This window comes from Gadus morhua, chromosome 23 (assembly GCF_902167405.1).
Source record: "Gadus morhua chromosome 23, gadMor3.0, whole genome shotgun sequence".
Classification (NCBI taxonomy): domain Eukaryota; kingdom Metazoa; phylum Chordata; class Actinopteri; order Gadiformes; family Gadidae; genus Gadus; species Gadus morhua.
The window spans coordinates 13,127,640-13,149,307 of NC_044070.1; the positions used below are offsets into that span (position 1 = coordinate 13,127,640).

At 43.7% G+C, this 21,668-nt stretch overlaps 1 protein-coding gene across 2 annotated transcripts; it reads right to left on the reverse strand.

Moving 5' to 3' along the window:
• Positions 1-316: 316 nt before the first annotated feature.
• Positions 317-21,668, reverse strand: waca (WW domain containing adaptor with coiled-coil a). 2 transcript variants are annotated; one of them, XM_030349107.1, is made up of 13 exons: positions 21,379-21,668; positions 21,153-21,183; positions 20,198-20,390; positions 13,988-14,070; positions 11,588-11,703; positions 11,337-11,452; positions 8,791-9,057; positions 6,016-6,138; positions 5,093-5,241; positions 4,549-4,667; positions 2,806-3,082; positions 2,548-2,675; positions 317-2,435 (listed from the first exon to the last, which is right to left on the reverse strand). In XM_030349107.1, the coding sequence occupies exons 1-13, from the start codon at positions 21,417-21,419 to the stop codon at positions 2,366-2,368; spliced, it is 1,713 nt and encodes a 570-aa protein (XP_030204967.1). In that variant the 5' UTR covers positions 21,420-21,668; the 3' UTR covers positions 317-2,365. The 2 variants fall into 2 exon arrangements, with proteins under 2 accessions (XP_030204967.1, XP_030204966.1); XM_030349106.1 differs by having other exon boundaries at positions 5,093-5,244.

The following is a 21,668-nucleotide window of genomic DNA, read 5'->3' on the forward strand; positions in this document are numbered from 1 at the left end:
AACCGGCAATTATCATTGGATACAATTACGGCATAAGCTACTATAAAGTTAGTTCAATCCAATGACTGTTCCAGTGTAAAACTTAGTTGGCTTATGGAATTATTCAAAGCATCTTTAGTTCATGTTTGCAAAATCCGTCTGTTAATTTTCCTTTCCACCTAGTTTGCTGCTGCGAGTAGGCCACACGTAGGCCTATTCACTGCGTGTGCGTATCATTGTACGCATGGTTTACGCAGTTCAGTTTGTTTTCAATTCCAGTATTGTCCCCTCCCTAGACACTTAAGTTAATGTTCCCATGGAAAACGCAACGCACGGCCAAGAGTCATATTTTATTTATTTGGACAATATACTTGAGGAAATATACATTGCAACGGTGAGGGGACCTTTACCAAATGTGTGGTGCAGTTGATTACTCAGTAGACGCCATGTAATACGATGGAGGGAAACAAAGGTCCATTGCAGCATAGGACCCGGCTCGGAAAGCAACCAAAACACAAATTACGTGAGACGTACCAGAAAAATTAAAATACAACCCATAGCTGATCATAACATGCTTGTTGAAGGTCTTTTTCTCGATAAAGAGCGTCAAATTACAACAAAAAGCTTTACCTCAGGAAAATTAAAGAGATGTGAAGATTACCAACAAGGCACTAGGCGTATGACAACACGCAGACGGATAAATAATAACCAGGGCTCACTTTAGTTTAGCATGTTTATTACAATACATACATTTCACATTTGACCGTGTGATCTCGCGTTGCAGCCTGCGTCGACTCAGGATGTGCACATTTGGGTGGTGGTGGTGGTGATCAGCATTGTCCCTCCGCATCAAGGCGGTGGCCCTCTCCCCAAAAAAGAATAAAATAAAATAAAATAAACAACCCGCAGCAGCTCACCCCCCTAGTAGCACTTGCCCAATCTCAACAGTCCAAAAAGAAAACAAAAAGTACTAAGTGTTTAGGAGTACAGCATGTGTGATATACCAGTCATCACTGCATTAACCTGTAATAATAATGATAATAATTTTATTTCTTTGAGAACCACCATTTAAAAACGTCACTCACTATTAGTAACTGTACAAAAGGAATGGACAAGCAGTGTCACCCAGCCTTTTTTTTCTTTTTTATAAACAAGAGTTGTTCAGCAGAACTCCTTGGGCAAGGAGGAATAAAACAAAATAAAACCAACCAGAACATACTACTAGGAGGGTTTGAACTGCCGACAGTCCCTTAGAGCCTGGGCGGAGCATCGGAGAAGGGCTTCGCTGTGGGAATGGTTCTAAGCAGCACACAACTCGCGTCTTTCATAGTCCACCTTCCGCTAGTTCTTTTATTTTCTTCTTCCAAAAAAATAAAATAATAATCAACCAACCACACAAACACACGCAAGCGACTCCACACCATCAGGCACTGTTATTTTCAGGTTGGGTAATGCAGGGACCAATGAAAGCTGCATGTAGACAGCTGAACCACAGTTACAATGGAGCTGCTTAGGGAGAGAGGTCTACACCGAGTCACCCAATACAACTCATCCCAGCGGAAAAATATGATATCTGAACACAATAATCCATTAAACCATTACTTTGAGAGGAGGGGGGGGGGGGAGAAAGGAAATATGGACACCAGTGTGTTTAGCTTTTTTTTGTATGTGTGTAAAATGTAATGGCTTAAAAACGTCCTCCCGTTTCCAAACAGGTCATACATGTGCAACCAAGGCAATGGTTCGACAATCTACCGCCCAGAGCAAATGTTGCGTTTAGGTCTGCGGACAGGTTAACATGAAGGAAAAGGCTAGCTAGACAACGTAGCCGCCTAGGCGTTGATTAGTTTTGGATGTCAAAAGCTTTTGATAGGCATGGCTTTCCATGGCTTCAATCTACAAAACATATGTACAACATAGATAACATCTACAAGAAATCTACATTTTTTTGCACCCCCCATTCCCCCCCCCACACCAGGGTCATTTTTTTTTTACGTTTTATTTTTTTTGCTTTTTTCTTTTCTTTTGTACAAAACCAAAGTCTTGTAAACCCACCCTATCCTGCTTTCTTTCCCCCTCACCAACGCTTCACCTTTTCTTCTTTCCTTCTCCAAGGCCTGCCGGGCCAAACGAAGATCCTGTGTGTCAAGACTGGGGAGGTGGGGATAGGGGTAGGGGGGACGGGGGAGTGTGTGTGTGTATGTGTGTGTGTGTGTGTCTGAGGGGGGGGGGGGGGGGGGGTCAACAAGAACTCAGCAATTGTTCTCCGTTCTCTCCCTCTCTTTGTCTACCTCCCAACTATGTGCAACATGGGTCTCCCCACCCGCCCTATTCCTCTTCTTCCCCATCTCACGGCAACCAAAACGACCCACCGCCTCAAGAGTTCTCAGACCATGAAGGAATTCTGGTTCTTCAACTTTTCAAGTTCTTTGATTTGTTGTCTCAAAAACAGTATCCTGCAGAGAGACCGAGAGGAGAGATGAGTCACCACGTTCTACTTTATGCAAAGCACATCCCAACAGGCTCGCAGGTCTCAGGATGATTCCCCCCCCCCCCCCGTGTACGTACCTCTGTTCGCGCAGCGTGGCCTGTATCTCGCACACCCGGACCAGGGAGCGCAGGTTCTTGAGCTCCGTGCAGTTCTCCGACATGCAGATGCTGCCCATGGTGTGGGCCTCTTCCCGCAGCCGGGACGCCTTTCAAACGGGAAAAACAGGCGGTCACGGCCAGAACCAGGCAGCACGCGAGACCGAAAACCGATCTCAAATAAACCCAGAAAGACTGCCACATTTTCCAGCTCCGTTTTGTCCCAAAGTGTCAGCTTACCTGCTTCTCGGCGTGGTCGGCGGGCCAGCCCTGGACATGCTTGATCAGGTTCTCGTTGAAGTGGGCGGCGAGCGTGGGGGTGAAGGAGCTGGAGGGCCGTGATCCTGCCCCACTGTGGGGGGCCGAGGAGGAGTTGGATGAGTGGTTGCTGCTGCTATGGTGGTGGTGGTGGTTGCTGCTACTGCTGCTATGGTGATGGTTGTTGCTGCTGCTGCTGCTGCTGCTGCTGCTGTTGGTAGCGACGTGGTTAGGGCCCGGGGAGGGACTCCTCTGACTGCTGCAGGTCCAAGGAGCAGGTAGAAAGTGTAAGGGGTTTTTATTTTTCTGGCCAGCCCAGTTGGATTGTATGTACACAACTGCTCAATTCAAACGAGGATGAGAACACACTTCATCCAACAGGGCACTGGGAATCTTGTTAGTATAATCTGGCCCAACAATGGCTTTTGACTTCAGGGCAGGACAACTGGTTTGGTAGAGGTTGCAGCAGGTGAACCCAGGTGTCTGCTGGGGAGATCACATCCAAAGCGTTTAAGATGTCTACCAGTCCTATCACGGCACTAAAATAGTGCGTCTATATACACAACCGTTGAAGCAGGGGAGCATTAGGTGGCAATTCATTGCTGCACACAAACTACCCATTAATCACAACAATACCTTTCAGTAACAAAAACACTTGCAAACCACCAGATTAATGGAACGCTCATGTCCACTGATACTTGTTTGGTGCTATCGGGCTTCAGATTACAGTGCAGATTTCGTGCCTGAGCGATCCAACACTCATGCAGAGAAGACCATTTTATTCTCACAATATAGAGGTCAAAGATTCAAAGCAACTAAATCTGAGCCTAACCCTGTAAACTATTCATAGGTGTCTGGATAAAAAAAAGAAGAAGCAGGCATTAGAACAAGCTTCATCCAGGACATGAATACAATGGAGGTATATAATTTAGAGTGTCTGCATGTTTTGACAAGTTCAATTTGAGACTTCAAGACCTTTTTAATACCTCGCCAGGAGGGGAACCTGTCCCAGCCATCACAGCAGAATTAAATTCCATAAAAAAAAAAAGAAGATGGTATCGTATAAACAAAACATTTAAGTCTAAGTGCTTAGTCTCTGATGCACTGCACCAATGCCTCAGCCGTAAACGCTGCAACAACAGACAATTATGAATGTTCTCATTTTCCCCAGCAGATGGCACCACAACACTGCATTGTGGGCAATGTACAAGCCATCATATACTCTCATGGAGTACCTTTGCAGCAATTCCCTTTGAACGGCATTTACATCAAAAACCTAATCATGCACTTGTGTTGGAGAGCTCATGTAGTAACCAAGACAGATTATGCAGTGTTCTCCGCCATGAATGAATGTACACTCTGAGCCTACGGTGGGTGTGACTTGAGAACAGGTAATAAGGTGGCATATTAGTCTGGCTATTGCCAGACCAAGCTCATTCGTAGAGCTGGTCGTAGGTTGGTCTGGGAAAGCTGCCGTCATTTTCTTCAACACAAGAGGCGTGATCAACGGGCCTATTTCAACTGACTCAGTACGCGATTGGCTGCTTGCCGTCGCTTCCCTGCGCGCCAAGGGCAAAAGTCGGCTTGGTGATTGGCTCCCGCAAAAACGTATCAGAAGCAGAAATAAATGTATTGCTCTTCTCCAGACCCTTGTGCAGGGCGAACTCAAATCGCCGGCAGAATGGGCGGGGCCACCCAGTCTAGCGGCAAGTGGGTCAGGCTCACCCTTGGCGTTGGAGGGAGCGCGGGGAGGCTGCGGTGGGGTCGTGCCCGTGCTGCTTGTCGCTGGGGAGGGGCTGCGAGGGCTGGGGAAGAGACGCCTGCTTCACAGAGGGCGTGCTCACCTGCAACACAGGTCAGCGGTCAGTGATTGCAACCCCTGGTGGAAATCGCATCTGACCCGTTCTTTGCATTTATCACAGTGGAAGACCACCACGACCAGGTGGACCATACGCTGATGATATTCCACATCTAAATGACTAAACACAGCATAGCAGGTCAACTTGATGTCAAACAATGACGGGGTTTCAGGCTTTATAACACATAAAAAAAATGAGGTTCAAAATATAAGTGCCGTTACGTCAGCAGTGGTAGCGCATCTCATGGCATCCATCAACGTAACGAGACACAGACTGATGGACAGGCAGACAGACACAGACAGACAGGCAGGCCCTAATCAAGTTAGCGCCCTGGACGTTCTGGCTGTGAGGCAACGTAGCTCATCATCCACTGAGGCCAAAGCAGAAAGACGAGAACGGGTTTTCCCTACTTTTGGTTGCGAGATGGCGGGCGGCGTGCCGAGGATGGGCTTGTGGGTGCCAGCGTTGCTCTGTGGCGTGCTGATCCGGGGGGACACGTAGGACCTGGGCGAGGAGGCGTCCGAGGTCAGCGACATGGGCGAATGATTCGACTGTTGCGCTGCTGAGCGGCCGACCGCACGATGAAGGGAAGAAAAGACGAGGTGTAAGTGTTTCATTGCAATCACCTGATGGCGTGACATTTTGAATTTTAGACTTCTTATGATGGGGGGATTTGAATGTTTTTATTTATTAATCAGATATCACTTGTTTTGTTTTAAAACATCGTGGGTGCCTACTGCACCCCCCTCAAGGAGGTTAAATCGTCATTGGAGAAATACTGTGGGAAAACTAATGACAGCAAAATAGTGTCATGCTATAGGGGAATACAAAACTATAATGAGGTAGGTGGAATTAGCTCATGAATGGCTTTAGATTAAACTTCAATCATAAAAGAGAGAAGGTAAAAGACATGATATAACGGAAAGCGTAGACCAGAAGCAACAGCATTATGAAACTCTGGATTTGTGTCAACATTACAAAGAAATTTGGAACATATTATAGTGTGCTTGCATGCCATTTCTTGTAATGAAATATTATGGTAACATTATATGAGAACATCTGCTGCCATGTACCAGAGCCCTACTTGAATCATTGATCACAAAAACAACAACCGTGCTCACGCACATCGGCGGTGACCACGCCAGCAACGAGCACATCAGCGTCGCACTGGTCCACATCAGCAAGGTGCATGTGTTGTGCACATCAACATAGTCAACCTCAACCACACACACAGCTCATCACTGATGCTAGAAACACTGGGCTTGTTAGTTTGCATCTAATGCAGTGCATCAAAGAGCATGGGTTTGGTTTGATGTTGGGTTTGAGGCCTCACCTTGGCTGGAGAGCTGAGCAGCTTGTGAGAGGAGAGTAGTGATGTTGAACGCAGAGGGGCCTGCGGTGAGGATCTTGTGGAGCATTGACTGTAAAGATGCTTGAGTGACCGCAGCGGTGAGAACTGCAGCGGAGGAGACAAGGAGATGAGGGAAAAAATTAGTTTTTTGGTTTACACCATCAAAGGGAAATGTTAACCTCTGTATGCACAACTGAAATAAATACTAATTCTTATGGTGGATCAGGGAGATAATTCACACTGAGTTTTTTACAGCATAGAAGAATGACAAACATTTGGTGCAGAACATTAAAAAAAGTAATCAAATACACAAAACACGGACAAGCTTGTTAATTGTTAACCATGGGGAAAAATAAATTTAACGTCGCAAGAAAACTGTAGGCAGCCTTTAGCATACCCAACTGTTTAAAATAAAGCTGGGCCAAAGATTTCGAACAATGTCTTGCTACCTTGCTTCGTATGATATGAGCAACAGGAGGCATTTCCATTAATGTTTAGTATTAGACTTTCGACACGCCATAATCAATCCTTACAAACAGTGTCAGTCTATCCACCAGAGCCTCAAAATGATTAGGGAAACATTGGGAAGTTGATTCCATCAATTGCATATCAAGATCCCATACAATACTTTCATCAACCCTGTGTTCCAGGCAGACCATCAGCCTCACATTCTCTTTTACCTCCTCCTCCGATCCAGGTGGTAGGGAATACATCTAGGAGTACGTCGTCAACTGACCAATTCTCTAAAACGCGAACATGTTGGTGCAGTGGCATAAGTTCCTCTAAGCCCTGTAGTAGGTTAACTTAATACTACTTTGCTCTTTGGTTCTCCATTTGCTGAGTAAGGTAGAAGTCGAGGTAATGCCAGTTGCCCCGGGCTGTTGACCCAATTCATCAGAAAACTACAAGGCAGACCATGAACCTCACTGCATGGAGCATGAAACAGCAATGCAAAATGACAAAAAGCTAATCTCTGACCTATTGTTAATACTACTAGAGAATCCATTTCAAATACTGCTGAGGAAGCAATTCCTCCTGAGCGTTTGGAATGTAATTTAAGGTCTCCTAACAAGTAGCAACGTGGCTAAGTTTCTACCAGACGACAAAACGGAATTGATAGGCAAATCCGAAGGAGAGGGATTGACATCCCTCCCTCTCCTCCCAAGAAACAACCCGTCTTCCGTGGATGGACCTTAAAGCGCGGTCTGACACTCAGGACTCTCAGAATCACTGCGCAATGTCTCCACCGTCCCCCTTTAAACCATGGTTTGGTCCACATCAAAGCAGAGCTCAGGGGTCCGTCGACACACACGCCCACAGACACCCATCGCTACCGGTGATCTGCAAGCACAGTCACATTTCCACTCTGTATATCTCATGCACCTTGACACAGCTGCTTCCAAGTCATGAGATTGGCATTAGTTAAGACACAAACAGAGCAACACAACAAACAGGAGTCAGGGTTTGGCAGGGAGGACGACGAGCAGGAGATAATAATGGTCAGGAGAAAGGGACACTGCAGCAGTGGGTCTGGGCCAGACTCACGTCCCATCCAGCCCTCTCATCTGCCAGACGACTGTAATGACAGCCCCATCTGTCAGTCTAGTCACTCGTCCTCGCCTGACTTTATTGTTGCGTGGAGGGAGGCGGATTTAAGTGCAACATACAACTTAGGCTCCCTGACGTCACGAAAGCCGAAACAGTTACCACTTTGCATTTTCTCCAGTGAGAAGAGGAAAAATACAAATTATAGTCACTGTCGCAGTGGCAGACGATCAACTAACTTGCAGACCAGCAGAACGACAGTTAAAAAAGGTGTCAGTGTGTGTATTTGTTCAATCTGTCTGAAGTCTTCTAGAATTACTCCAGACCCTCAAAAATATTTGGTTGCATTATGATACTCTTGTGTTGCCTTTGAGACTTATTAACAAATGCATCATGGTTATTAGTCCATAGCTGCACAGGTTTTGCATCGACTGAAGTTACACAGGTCTAGCTGAAGTACCTTATACAAGTACTTTGATTGTCAGTGTGTTCAAGGGGCTCAGCCAAACGAGTTGAACTCGACCCACATGCCCCCCTCCCCCTGAATTGACTGCTGCCTGCAATTCGTCAACAATACCACGTGAATGACTGAGTCTCCCTTCAGCATGCTGTGAGTCAATAAACTAACTATCCACAAATCGTGGGACTGCACGTGCGGTGTGACTGCCAGCAGATGTTAAAATATTGGGGCCTTTGGCCTAGAGTGACCGAGGAACAATTGAAGGAATGAGCAAATGTGATCCAAGACATCTATGAGAAACAGAACTACATATCAAGTGCAGGGCTTCCAGTAGACTGAGAACAGCCATCAGTGGCTGAAGGAAAGACAACAGAAGACTGCGTCAGGTCATGGAGAACATCCTGACACCGGCCCACTATTTAAGTCCAGATACATCCTGGCTTCAGCAGCCTATGATTGTCTGTGGGAAAAGGCTGCCAAACTGCTCCTGTGAGCAATGTTGTGCTCGTGGGCAAAAGCAAACTCAACGCAAGAAGGGCTCAGGAGCAGGAAGACGAAGACCCAACACATACACAGCCCATTTCATTTGCAAACTACCAACGAAACTCAGCTAATGGTATCGCACTAAAGCAATCCAGCAGCAGTCCTGAGCTGTGGTCAGGTGAACCGTTGAGAGTAAGCCTAGGTCATCCCATGCGTCCTTCCATCCATCGTCCATCAAACCGCAAGGCTGTGCCCCAACGCCCGCTCACCTTCGTTGATTTTGGCCATGTCCACGCTGGCGTTGTTGAGCTGCAGCGCCGTCTGAAGTGCGGGGAGGAGCTGGCGGAGCAGGCTGGGGTCCTGGAGCAGCGTGGTGGTGGGGGACTGGAGCACCGGGGACACGGGCACCGTGGTGGACGCCGAGGAGCCAGGGGGCCCGGACGACGACGACGAAGAAGACGACGAGTTCAGGGCCCCGGACCCCGACGATGACTGGCCGGAGGGGGCCGTCGCGGGCTTCTCCGCATGGCTCGACTCTGCGAGAGGGGACACGACAGAGCAGGCTTGAGGACTGGGTCGCCGACAACCCGCTAGTAGGGATGGGGATCATTAATATTTATTGATACCATTTGAGATACTACTTAACGATCGGTCTTTATCAATACCACTATCGATACTTTTCTATTAATTGGTGGAAATACGAAGCTTTTTCAGTGACGAGGAAAATATTTAGGAAATGAATAATTGCATTTTAAATTAAATACGTAATTCTTAATAAATATTGACATCAGTAGTTTTAGTTATATCAACTAAAATGATTAGAGCACTATTATGTATTAGTAATACAGAAACATGAGTAATACAGTATTACTCATGTTTCTCACCAAAAATCTAAATTTACTGTTTGTTTATGTTACATTTGAACGCATCATGATAACCAAACAAGTCGTTTAATTGAGCCAACCTCAACACATAACGCAGCACATCTGAAACTTTATTTACTTTTTAAGATAACTTTCTTGTATGCTGCTTATTACAACACCGATTTCACAATTGGCTTACTAATTTTAACTGACGGGACTAGCGACAAGGTCTGTGTGTGCGATTACCGCTCATAGTTTGAGTGGATGATTAAGACGGGCCCGTCTGTGGTGCGACAGGAGAAGACAATCTTTTCAACTCGGAGACAGTCGAAGGTACTGCATTTGGTCTTTATTTGATGCACAATGCTAATGTGCTTGGCCATTGAGGTTGTGTTCCCCCCTGTACAATAAATGATTTTCGCCCGTTCAGCCATCCTCGCGAGCAAAGTTAACCAGTGCCAGTGAAGTGCCAGACTTCACTTGTTTTACTTGTAATACCCGTTTGCTTAAGATTCCATTCAAAAACAATGGTGGACACGCTGCAGTGATTGGATTGATTTGATTTAAATGCCGTGACGTGACTCAAGGGACACAACATTACAGGACAAAAATAATAATAAATGAACGACGGGACTCGATAGCGGTATCGATAAGCCCCAAACGTTAAAATTTTCGGGTTTTGAAAAAACTGGAACCGGGTTTCGATCCCCATCCCTACCCGCTAGTCAAACCCAAACATGGTCGACAGAATGTTTGCGAGTTAGTCTCTTTCCCCCTTCAAAATGTGCAAGGACCTGTTTGCCCAGGCAAATAGTGTTTCAACTCGCAGTCAAAACACTTCAGCTCTGACAGAATCAAATGTAAACGGCTGTCAAGCGCTCAATCACATATCAAGGAGCAGACATAGCATAGCACTAAGTACTGATGTACAAATGTCACAAAGTGACGGGATCACTTTTAAAGCACACGCAATAGGGGTGGGCTTTCCAACAACGTTTCAGTGGTAAGGAAACCCTGCCTACTTCGACCTCCATGTCCCTTTTTCTCTTAAGCCATACCGCATATTGTAAATCTGTGCACGCTTTATCTCTTCAGCTCAATTTGGAGGGAATAAAAACGGTGACCTGTGGATGGATAGATTTATTTGACTCTAAATTGTGATAATTGGAACTAAAGCAATGGCTTCAGTGTAAACCTCAGGCGGTTTAACGTGAGGATGATCAACAGTTGCACACTGCTTGTAGTCCACACGGACTGCCAACTAAGCAGTATTGAATAGACGACAAGAGAGGACGTAATTATGATACAAATCCAACTCCAAAGGCTGATATAATTCGCACCAAAAAGCATCCTATTTCTAATACTGATATTGGTCACATATGCTATATCTCAACTATACTGGACAACAGAGACATTGAAAATCATGATAACAAAGTTCCACTGCCTCATCTGACAGCATTAAAAAAAAACTCTTAAGTCAAAACAGCATGAAAAGGCATTGATTCAAACAATATCCCTGGTATATAAAGCAGGAATGCCCATAATGCAGAAATGCCCCACCAAAGACCATTCCAGGGCTCTAATTCCAGGGACCTTGAACCAAATGAATGCCCCCTATTAAATGAAATACTGCTACTGATGTGCTTTGACAGAATATGGCCCACAGGAACCGGGTTCAGTGAGTAAAGAGCAAGTCCTATTTTCTGTTTGAGAAAACGTGCACATCCAAGTGTTATTATACCTATTCACAAAGCAAGCCTTTGCTTATAACACAGCATTCGGTGTGAGGCCAAGCCATATTTAGTCTCAGTCTTTTGGTAAGCAGTTTGTAAGCATGCATCAGCTACACATCAGCTTAACAACACTCATCACCGACCAACCAATGAGCCGATGGGATTGCTCCAGTTCAGCAAAACAAAGGAATGATAAAAACACAACAAAGAGGAACTTACTAGCACCAGTAAAACCAGTGGCCGCCGAGGCCTGCATGGCCTCCCGCCTGTAGTCCCTGTCTTTGGGGAAAGTATTGACAACCGTAGTCTTCGTGGGCTCTTTTTGCCTCTGCTCTCTGTGGGACAGAGCACAAAACACAGTCTCATCAAAACAAGGGGAATATGTCCATGAATCCGGATTTAGTTTATTCACGACCTGGTCGTTGACTTTGGCCATGATGAACCGAGTCCTGTAACAGAAACACAGTTACCTCTCCAGCCAGTCTTTGGGCTTCTCCCACTGGGACACCTCTGTCCTACAGTTGTAGTAGTACTTCTTCCCAGAGGAGCTGATGTGTTCGGACCAGTCATCCCCAGGCTCATAAGGCTGTTGGAAAACAAACAAACGTTTAATCAAAGCGGGGCCTTTCAGTTCAAGCTGTGATCAACAAGCTGAAGCAGCGGAGAGGAGAGGAGAGGTATGAATGCAATGGTTGCCCGCGCGCATGCAGACGAGTGCGTGTGTGTACACACGCACGCTGGAGGATAGGCTTCTGATGCAAGAGTTTGCAATTCGAGATGCGAGAGAGATATCCAATAGAAAGGCTACCATCCTATCGGATTCTAAAATTTCACTGTTACTAGGGAATGTTTTTTGACAGGCAAAGTCACCAAATGATTCAAAGGACATTTTCCCATGCAAGCTTCAAACCTAGTTTTAAACAAAGGTTTTAAATATTTCAATGTTAGAGTCACCAATGTCAAAGCTCGGACACCTTATTGGATGTTAAACATTTACAAGAGTGAGGTTGATGCATAATGATCACTTTATCATCTTTTAACCATCGTTTCCCACAGCCGTCTAAAGGTGAGGCGGTGTCCCACTGACCGCCACATGAAAGAGTGGAAGAAACCTTTCACCATATTATGACAATATGTGCCACTGTTCATTCAAATTTTAAGAAACAGCCTACTGTTAGGCTTTTATACACTATAACATTTGCCAATAGAATGCACCGCAATTAATTAACACATGCAATCAAACAGAGCTCCGTACCGTCTGATTACTCACGGTAATCACATCCGATCATAACAAAAACCCCAGCGTTGGAGAATAGAAGCGGTTCACTTTCATCAAATTTAAAATACATGTGAATGATGCGTTTCATAGTATAGAACAAATATGGCAACGTTCAATTAAGAAGAACAACACAAATTCACAAAGGAAAGACACACGTCTTTAAAGCGCACAAGGTCTTCAATAAGCGCTCCACAATAAGCGTTCCAGCGCAGGGAGCAAAGAGACAAACTCAGTGGTCCAAGTCACCACGGGTCTAGCGCTGTTAACGGCTGGATCCTGAGCGCTAACGCCCCTCTTTCTGCCCCGCTTCGTTATTGGGCAATTCCTTTTCTAGTTGACTGCATGTGCTTGTAGGAGACAATAATAATAATAAGTAAAACAGAAATAATAATTTCTGACCAATCAGGACCTCTCTTCCCTGATTGTCTCATGTTATCCATCTTGCCTGTCAATCACATATAGCTAAGCTTCCCCCGAGGTATGTGAATGTAAAACCAATCAATGACAGCACGGGGGGAGGGGTTTTCGGAGATGGTCATTATCAAAACATTGGTCTCTTCTCTTTCGAACTCTTAAACCTTGCCTAAAGCAGCCTCTATAAGCTGTTGGATTTAAATTTAGTTTAGTTATCATAATGCATGCGGTATATATTTATTAAACCAACAATGGTTTGACTGAGAATTGACTGAAGTTGACTCTTTATACTTTTCCAGTTTTAGGGGCCTCTTTTTCTGGAACCCCCAACCACACTTTTGTCTGGGAAACCTCGTTATATTTAGGTGTGTATTGCAACTTCTAGGGGAGAGAGAAGCACACCTTCCCAACAAGCAAGTTACAGGGCTTAAACTAATCATTACGACGAACATGGACCGTCCAAAACGTATGGATCTCATTGATTAGTGAGACAATCGTTTACAACTCTAGGTGAACTGTTCTGAAGCGTAGTTATTTTGTGTGTAGTGTAGAAGTGTAGAACATTGACCCACAATGAAGAAATTAAATGAATAATCTATAAAGAGAGTGAAGCTCTGAGGCTGGTACCTCGAAAGGCTAACACCTTCCAATTGGAAGACTAATCCAATTGCCAAAACGCTTACCCAACCCGCAATTGGTGCACATACAAGTCTTGTTGTTTGGTTGTTAAACAAATACAATTAGCAGCAGTTCACTGACAGCCGTTGTGTCTAATGAGGTTAACATTTTCTCTTTTTTTTTTAAAGCGCTTTCTAATACATTTGGAAAATGGTGCTTCAGTTTGGAATTAAATGTTAAGACACACAATTAGAACAAAGTAAGGAGCCAACAGAAACGATTGAGTGTTTTAGATGTTACTACCCTGATATACCGTTACACTCCAGTGCTTACAGAGGGCAGAAAAGACAGCCATAAATACTTTAACCCATCACTGCCTGAAATGATGTTGAGATATAAATCCTTATCCAAAACTCACAGCTCAAAACTCCCAAAATTCACCCAAAGAAGAAGAGGATTAAAATCAAACAGTGATTTTGAAAACAAAAAGGAGATGGGCTATGAGCGATTTGACCCCATGCCGAGTACTGCCATAAAGAGACTTAAGATGAGCACTTACTGTGTCTGATGTCTTGCTGGGATTAGAATGGTTGGAGTTGTGCAGAGAGCTGTGGTTGTTTTCTTGTGGAGAAAAACTGGTCCCTGGTAGAAAGCACAAAGGAAACAATGTTAACACCAACCCGTCAAATAAAATAAAAGACGCACTAAAATAATTTATAATTGAACAGCAAATAAATGTTGTATAGATACAGGGAGGACAAGTGCTTAAACCTTTTTCGTGCTATGCGAATCAGAACGCATATTAATGATTCCATCAGCGCAGAAATAAGAGATGAGTCATAGCAGTAGCCAAGACATCGGAAGTACAATTACCATTTCACTCAGCATGGTACCATTCTTCATACCACATCTGCCTCTTAGCCTGGCATTGCGAGACGAATTGCAAAATGCGATTAGTCTGGACCCCCTCTGGACAATTGGATAGTCCTACAACCAATCATAGCAACCAAACAAGTGATGCAGCACTGAGCGATTAAAGAAATACATATTTCTTCTCCACAAAAGCTTTTAAGTGCAATCGCTTAATATTCTTCTTTTAGTGATAATATACCGTCCAGTTCGTTTAACAATGTCTCATTAGCGGAATCAGCAGACCACATCAGCCATCTGATGCGGGGCCCTCCTCTGCCCCGTCATCTTACTAAAGCCGCCTCGTATTAGATTTATGATGTGATTGGTTGGTCCATGTCCTACCTGGAAGAAATCTTTTTGAATGGGAGGGGAGTCAGACCTTATCTGCAGAGCAAATTAAACATGAGCTTGCGAGATTCGTCTAGTTACAAGGGTATCTGCGTCTTGGGTTCAGAAGTACCCACTCCAACCACACAGTAAAACGGTGCGTTATTGTAATGCAAGCTTTGTTCTGGGAAATCTTGCAATATTCCCATTAGCCTCGAATCAAAAAGATGGGCTAATCTGCATGAGGTTTAGGTTAGCGGACCAATCACAGCCCTTGCTGCCACCGCCTCAATGCAAGGTAAAAATCTTTGGGAGGCGCATGTCAGTCCCTTGCGTTGACTGCAAGGATGTAATTGGTGGGTAAACCCCCTTGCGTTGCGTCGACATACAACCGTAACTAAGCCGCTAGGCCACACCAGCTCCCCTGTCCAAACGGAAAGAGAACTAAAATGCAAGTAGTAAATGTATGTAAGAAAACAATATCAACCAAATGCAACTCAAAATAATGCCAGTGGACAGGCAGCGCTGCCCACATTTGCTGTTGTCCAATGCCGTTATTTACATTTGCACATTCTGTGCGTTGCAAAATGCCAGTCACCAAACGACCTGCAGGAAACACCGTCAGACTGACTACCCAGGTAGGTTCTGCTTTCATTCATCAACTTATCTTCTGGCGCTGTATTTATTTTTGACCCCCTCATAAATCAACATCACAGGCAAACATCTTACGATAAAGTAGTACCGTTTTTGGGTTGTCCTTGGAAAGCATACTTTACACATTAAAATAATCCTTGGGCCGGAGTCTTGTGGTTAGAATGCTTCGAATCCCAAAGGTTCAATTTAATAACGGTTTAATAACTGAAGCTAGCAGTCAAGGTAGGCATCCTTAAGCAAGATGCCGAACATGCTCATTAAGGACATCCATCCGTGATAGGATGGAGCTTTGTAATCCCAAAAGGAAAATAAATTCACTGCATGTGGCTTTAAATAATAGTGTGCTAAATTACAACAAAAAAGAAAAACTGTTCTGGACCCTGACACATTTCCATGAATAAGGATTGTTTGGCTATATAGTATTAAAATCGATGTAACCAGAATCAAAGCAGCTCAGCCATGCAATAAATCGATGTCGGGGATTGGAGGAGACCGTACACAGTATTATGAGCTCAGCGGTCCGAGAGATGTAAACGCTGTAACGTTCAGCATCATAAATCTCCACTAATAACAGCCAGGTACAGAAGTACCTGGTTCTCATTCATTGATTTCCTAATCCAGCAAACATACCAAGGAAACTATTTAAGTTTGAGTAAAATGATTAGTGGTACAAGTATGAGGCTTTTGTGGGAGCACACTATTAACACGTATTGCCATACCACTTCCAACAAAGTGGTTTAGAGCAATTGTTGATCAAAAGGGAAAAAAAGTGAAGCCCAGCCTAGTGGCAGAGTCAGCAGATACTGGCTTATTAAGGAACACACACACACACACACACACACACACACACACACACACACACACACACACACACACACACACACACACACACACACACACACACACACACACACACACACACACACACACACACACACACACACACGCGCGCAATTGATCCGCGGACTGGCTGATAAAAAAAAAAATTACGTTCCCGTGATCAGCGCATGTTTAAAGAACAATTCCGGTATTAACAACATCATCAAGTATCGTAGTGAAATAGAGTTTCTGTTGTGTTTTATTTGGCGTTCCGTAAATCCCATTGAAACTGAAACCGGACGCATACATGTTTATGTTTGGTTGTAGTCTTTTCGCTCGGTTCGCCGTATCAACAGCAGGGCTAGAACCGAGCGAAAAGACTATAACCAACCCCCCGTGCAATGAGCAATGAGTCTCCCAACCGAAATCAATGGATTTACAAAATGCCAAATAAAACACGACAGAAACTGTTTTTCGCTACCATGCTTGATGAAAAAGAAAGAAGATGAGGATGTCTGCATTGCCTTGGGAGAGTGTAGACTCTAAACTGTTCCCAGGCAATTCAGACATCCTGAATTGTAAATCCAGGGTTAGGGATTATTTACTATCCATTTTAAAAAGGAATAAGCCTCGGATTGCAATTTTTTTAAATATTGACTATGCTTAGAGGAAGCAGGATTATTATCTAATTCTTCACTTTATTTTGTTTTTACACATTTGAAGATTTTATTTAAAGTCACATTTGTCTTGTTATCTTTATTGTTGTTGATCCGAAAATGATCCGACCCGTGACTCAAAAACCGTGACACGATCCGAACCGTGAGTTTTGTGATCCGTTGCACCCCTAACACACACACACACACACACCAAAAAGCCAACATTCGTGGGATGAAAACAGTTTTCACATATTATAGATCTAACCAGTACTGCGTACCAATTTCAGTGAAGACTTTTCACTATAAATGAGCATGAGAAATATCCCATGACAATATCCTATCTTTGCATGAATATTCTACAGCAAAGACAGCAGGAACACAGCGAGTGAGATGAGTATGTATCCCAAAAGCACATGACTGCATTTGAATGTAGATTGATTTACAGATGGCAGATTGAAATCTCGGACGGAAACCATATGAATAATTCAAAAGTTTGACTATGGAACTAACTTATGAGCATTGACTTTGTTTAACAGGTTCAGATTACAGTTGGATCACAAAGAACAGTCTTATGGCGCGTTTCCACCGCCAAAAGTGGGCATGACCCGGACTGAGCCGTACTCGTTTTACCCTCATCTTCAGTACTCCTCCGTTGGGGTACTGAGACGCCTGAAAGGGTGCCGGAAAATTCGAGCTACACACCCCCTCCGTTGATTGGTCGACAGAATCGTCACTTCCGGGCGACGTGGGGATAAAAACAAACAAACTCTAGCCTCCTTGATTATCTGCAATATGAAAAGCATAAAGGCCAGGAACTGTTGCTGGACGACTTCCATGGTAGCTCTTGGTTTAATGTTTCGCGTTCAACTTTTCCATTGTTTTTATGAGCATGCTACACTGTGTCGCGCGGCTATGATTTTTTTTTTTTAAGTAGCTGCCGCGGCGATCGACATTCGACATATCTGAGCATCACATAATGTAGGCCCACAGTTATTATAGAGGCTGGCATACAACTGTCATCATCAGAGGCATTAATGGATGTGATTAGTGGTGCAATGGTTCACGGGTTTCCCATGATCCGTACGGAACAGCCATCACGGTTCGGGACGCAAGTGATCCACGGATCGGCTGATTAAAAAAAAAAGTTGTGCGTTGACGTGATCAGCGAAATGCAGTTTCTGTTGTGTTTCATTTGGCGTTCTGTAAATCCCATTGAAACGTAAACCGGAACCGGAACCGGACGTATTTAGGTTTGGTTGTAGTCTTTTCGCGTATCAACAGTAGGGCTAGAACCGAGCGAAAAGACTACAACCAACCCCCCTTGCAATGAGCATGAGTCTCCCAACCGAAATCAATGGATTTACAAAATGCCAAATAAAACACCACAGAAACTGTATTTCGCTACCAAACTAAAAAAAAGAAGATAAGGATGTCTGCATTGCCTTGGGAGAGTGTAGACTCTAAACTCCCCAGGCAATGCAGACATCCTGAATTGTAAATCCAGGGTTTGGGATTATTTACTATCCTATCCATGTTAAAAAGAAGGAATAATGCCCCAAATTGCAAATTTTTTAAATATTGACCATGCTGGAAGGAAGCAGGATTATTACCTAATTTTTCACTTTATTTTGTTTTTACACAGTTAAAAGATTTTATTTAAAGTCACATTTGTCTTGTTATCTTTATTGTTGTCGTTGATCCGAAAATGATCCGACCCGTGACTCAAAAAAAACGTGACCCGCTCCGAACCGTGAGCTTTGTGATCCGTTGCACCCCTAGATGTGATGGTGGACGTCACAATTAGGCAACAAGCTATGCCAAGTGCTCTGCTTAGCTGAGACAATCAAGTCAGATGTGATTTTATCGTAAACCCTGTTATAGGAACTTGTCATTGCAAAGCGAAACAGCTCTACCTTGCCGTGTTGCTTCGATCACATGTTATGAAATGCAGACCAATAGAAGCTGATTCATGGCATCGTAGGAAAACTAACAATTCTATACAACAGTGATTTACTCAAAATTGGACCAGGACCAAATCAACTTGAACGACCAAATACAATTAAAAGCTACGTGTAGTCATATTATACAAATATAATGGAACTCAAATCATGAATGTTCACTACATCAAAATCCATTCAGGCACAAAGCTGTCATTGGATGTCATAAGTATGAGCAGGAGGCTTAATATTCCCACCAATCATAATGCCAGTAGGGCCTAAACTTATTTGACAGTAAGACTTAATTTGTTCTCCCACAATTGCCAAGCAAATCAGGAATCAATAAGTCCCACAGACCATGGAAACACCAGTTTAATTGTAGTTTTTGGTTGCTGCAATGCAAACTATGTGCATTATGGTCAATGTTAAATAATTAGGAGAGCACAATGCACATCTTAAATAATTAGGGCTCAGTGTAGTTTATGAACATGAGGCCACTAGCCCAAGTTTGCTGAATTTTGACCTTTGCTTGTGAATCTGTCAAGCCAATCTGTCAAAAGGCATAAATTACCAGCTAAACGCGTCTGCTTCCTAAGCTAAAACCTACAAACACACACCTCTCCTATGTGTCACTTTTAAATTTGACAGCTTCGAGCTAAGCTGTCAAACAAAAACCTTTAACATTAAAAAGCCAGCAACAGCCACCATTAGCAAGAAAACTGGAGATTTATGACACAAAAGAGTTTCTTGGTGATGAAAGAAGATTGCAAGCATGCCTGGTCCAAGCCGAGGTAGTCAATGCACTGCTCATATACTGCTCTCATCGAAAGGACCGAATTGCTTCTTTCATGTTGTTTACATTTCACAACTGGCTGTCAAAAAGCATGCTTGATACTGTTTAGGAAACCTTTGCTTGCCTAAACCAGCAAAAAGCAAAGACGTTGAATAATATATGCCAGGCATGTTAAATGATTAAAGGAAAAACCCAGGAAAATACTATGTTTCTTATTGTCGTTAAGTGAATTTTTCCTTTTTTTTCTATGAAAATATTTTGGATGGATGATTAAAGCAGGTATAATATACTCATCCAAGTATAGCACAGCAACCGTTCTTTAGCATTATTACAAATCAAATGTTTGAGCAGTCTGATTTATTTTCCAAATGAAAGCTTTTCAAAACCAATACTCAAGCGCAGTGTCCAACCAAGATATTAAAAACAAATATCAAACCAGAAAACGCATGCACTTCAAAGACCTCCAGCAACCCATAAGATATTTTATTTTCTTATAGATGTCATGTAATCAGGAAACACTAAAGGAAATCTTCTGAATGAAGAAATCCACTAACATCATCTTACTGAAAATGTAATTTTAGTGATACTTTTAACGTATTCCTGCTTGCGATCACTAGCGGTTGTTATTGTCGTTCTGTGCATGAATAATCAGTGGCTCGTATTTTTCTCACCTCCATCCCGGTCTCTGCCGCGGTGCGTGTGGACAGCCTTCGCTCTGCTGTGGCCAGTGGTGTCGATGTGTTTGTTTTCAGGGCTGTCTGAGCGCCTGAGCATTTTGCAGGGGGGAGTGATGTCTGCGGTGTCTCGCATCTTCTCATGGCGGTGGTCCCCCCCTGGATGGCGCTTGGATGGGTATTTGAGAGTCTGCAAACACAAATTGAATACCCCACTAGAATCTTATGCGTCACTGACATGTCACCATATTATTGTAATCAGGAGCCACTGTGTGGAATTCTAAGCATCTGGCAAAAGTTTGTGCTGTGAGCTTAACAACACAATATCATAGGACACTGTTTTAATATGGTTCTATGTGTTGTCAGTGAACTAGGCACATATTAACGATGCTGCTTACGGCGAACTTTGAGGGGGGGCTAACTGGTACTTAGGTACATGATGGATATGTGAAATACTGATATTCTTGGAGCCAATCAGCCCAGTTTAATTAGGTCAGACAGATGCATTATGATTGGCAATTCCGCCTTTACCAAAAAATATTTATTAAAATAATACTAAATAATTTCTTACTCAACAATATATCAGATGATTCGTTGTTTGATATTCGCTCTGTTCTTACGATATATTGCGTATAGGCCCAATCGGTCCGGCTAACAGGCAAGCTAATGTTAACAGGCTGACGATAGCTTAAAGCTTCAATAAAACTAGTCAATATCATTTTCAAAAGATTTGGATTCGACGGATAGCGGCGTTTGCATTGTCTTATTCTGCTCATCATTATTGAAAAGCAGACATATCAGCACGACAGAGGTTCACGTGAAGCCAAACGAGCTACTTTTCGGTGTATTTTCCGCACTGTCTGGGGCCTGTGGTGCTCTCTGGAAGCCTGAACTAGAGTGTCCATTTTAATCTTGTTTGTGCTAGCTGTTGAGCTAGGGAGCTAACAAGTACCTGATAGGGCTGGGAATCTCTTCGGTCGCACCTGCAAATACAAATAAAATGGTTATTGATACTGGCGAAAACATAATTTATGACACACTAGGTAAAAGTCAGGTAAACAGCCAAATGTTCAAGTTTCAAGACACTTATTTTGGTTTAAATAAAAATGGCGGATTGTCAAAGCGCATCTACGAGGAAAAGGAAAATCTGTAATAAGTCGTAATAAAAACATGTTTACCCATCGCCGAGTCTCGGTTGTTTCCCTGCATACATTACCATCAATGCCGTGTTAGTGTGTTTGGAGTGGGATGTGAAAGATTGGCAAAGGTACTATTGTTTTCGTGTGGTTTCAGTCACCAGCAATCGCCAATGATTTCAGCCGAGCTGTGTGTATTTCAACGCACTCAGCTTCGCTAGTCGGAAGAGCGCCCTAACTCAGTCCATCTCCCACCCGCACCGACTACCCTTCTCTCGGTACCGAGCCGTGAAGCTGGAGCTGCATCTTGGGTTGCCAGGGAAGGAAACCAA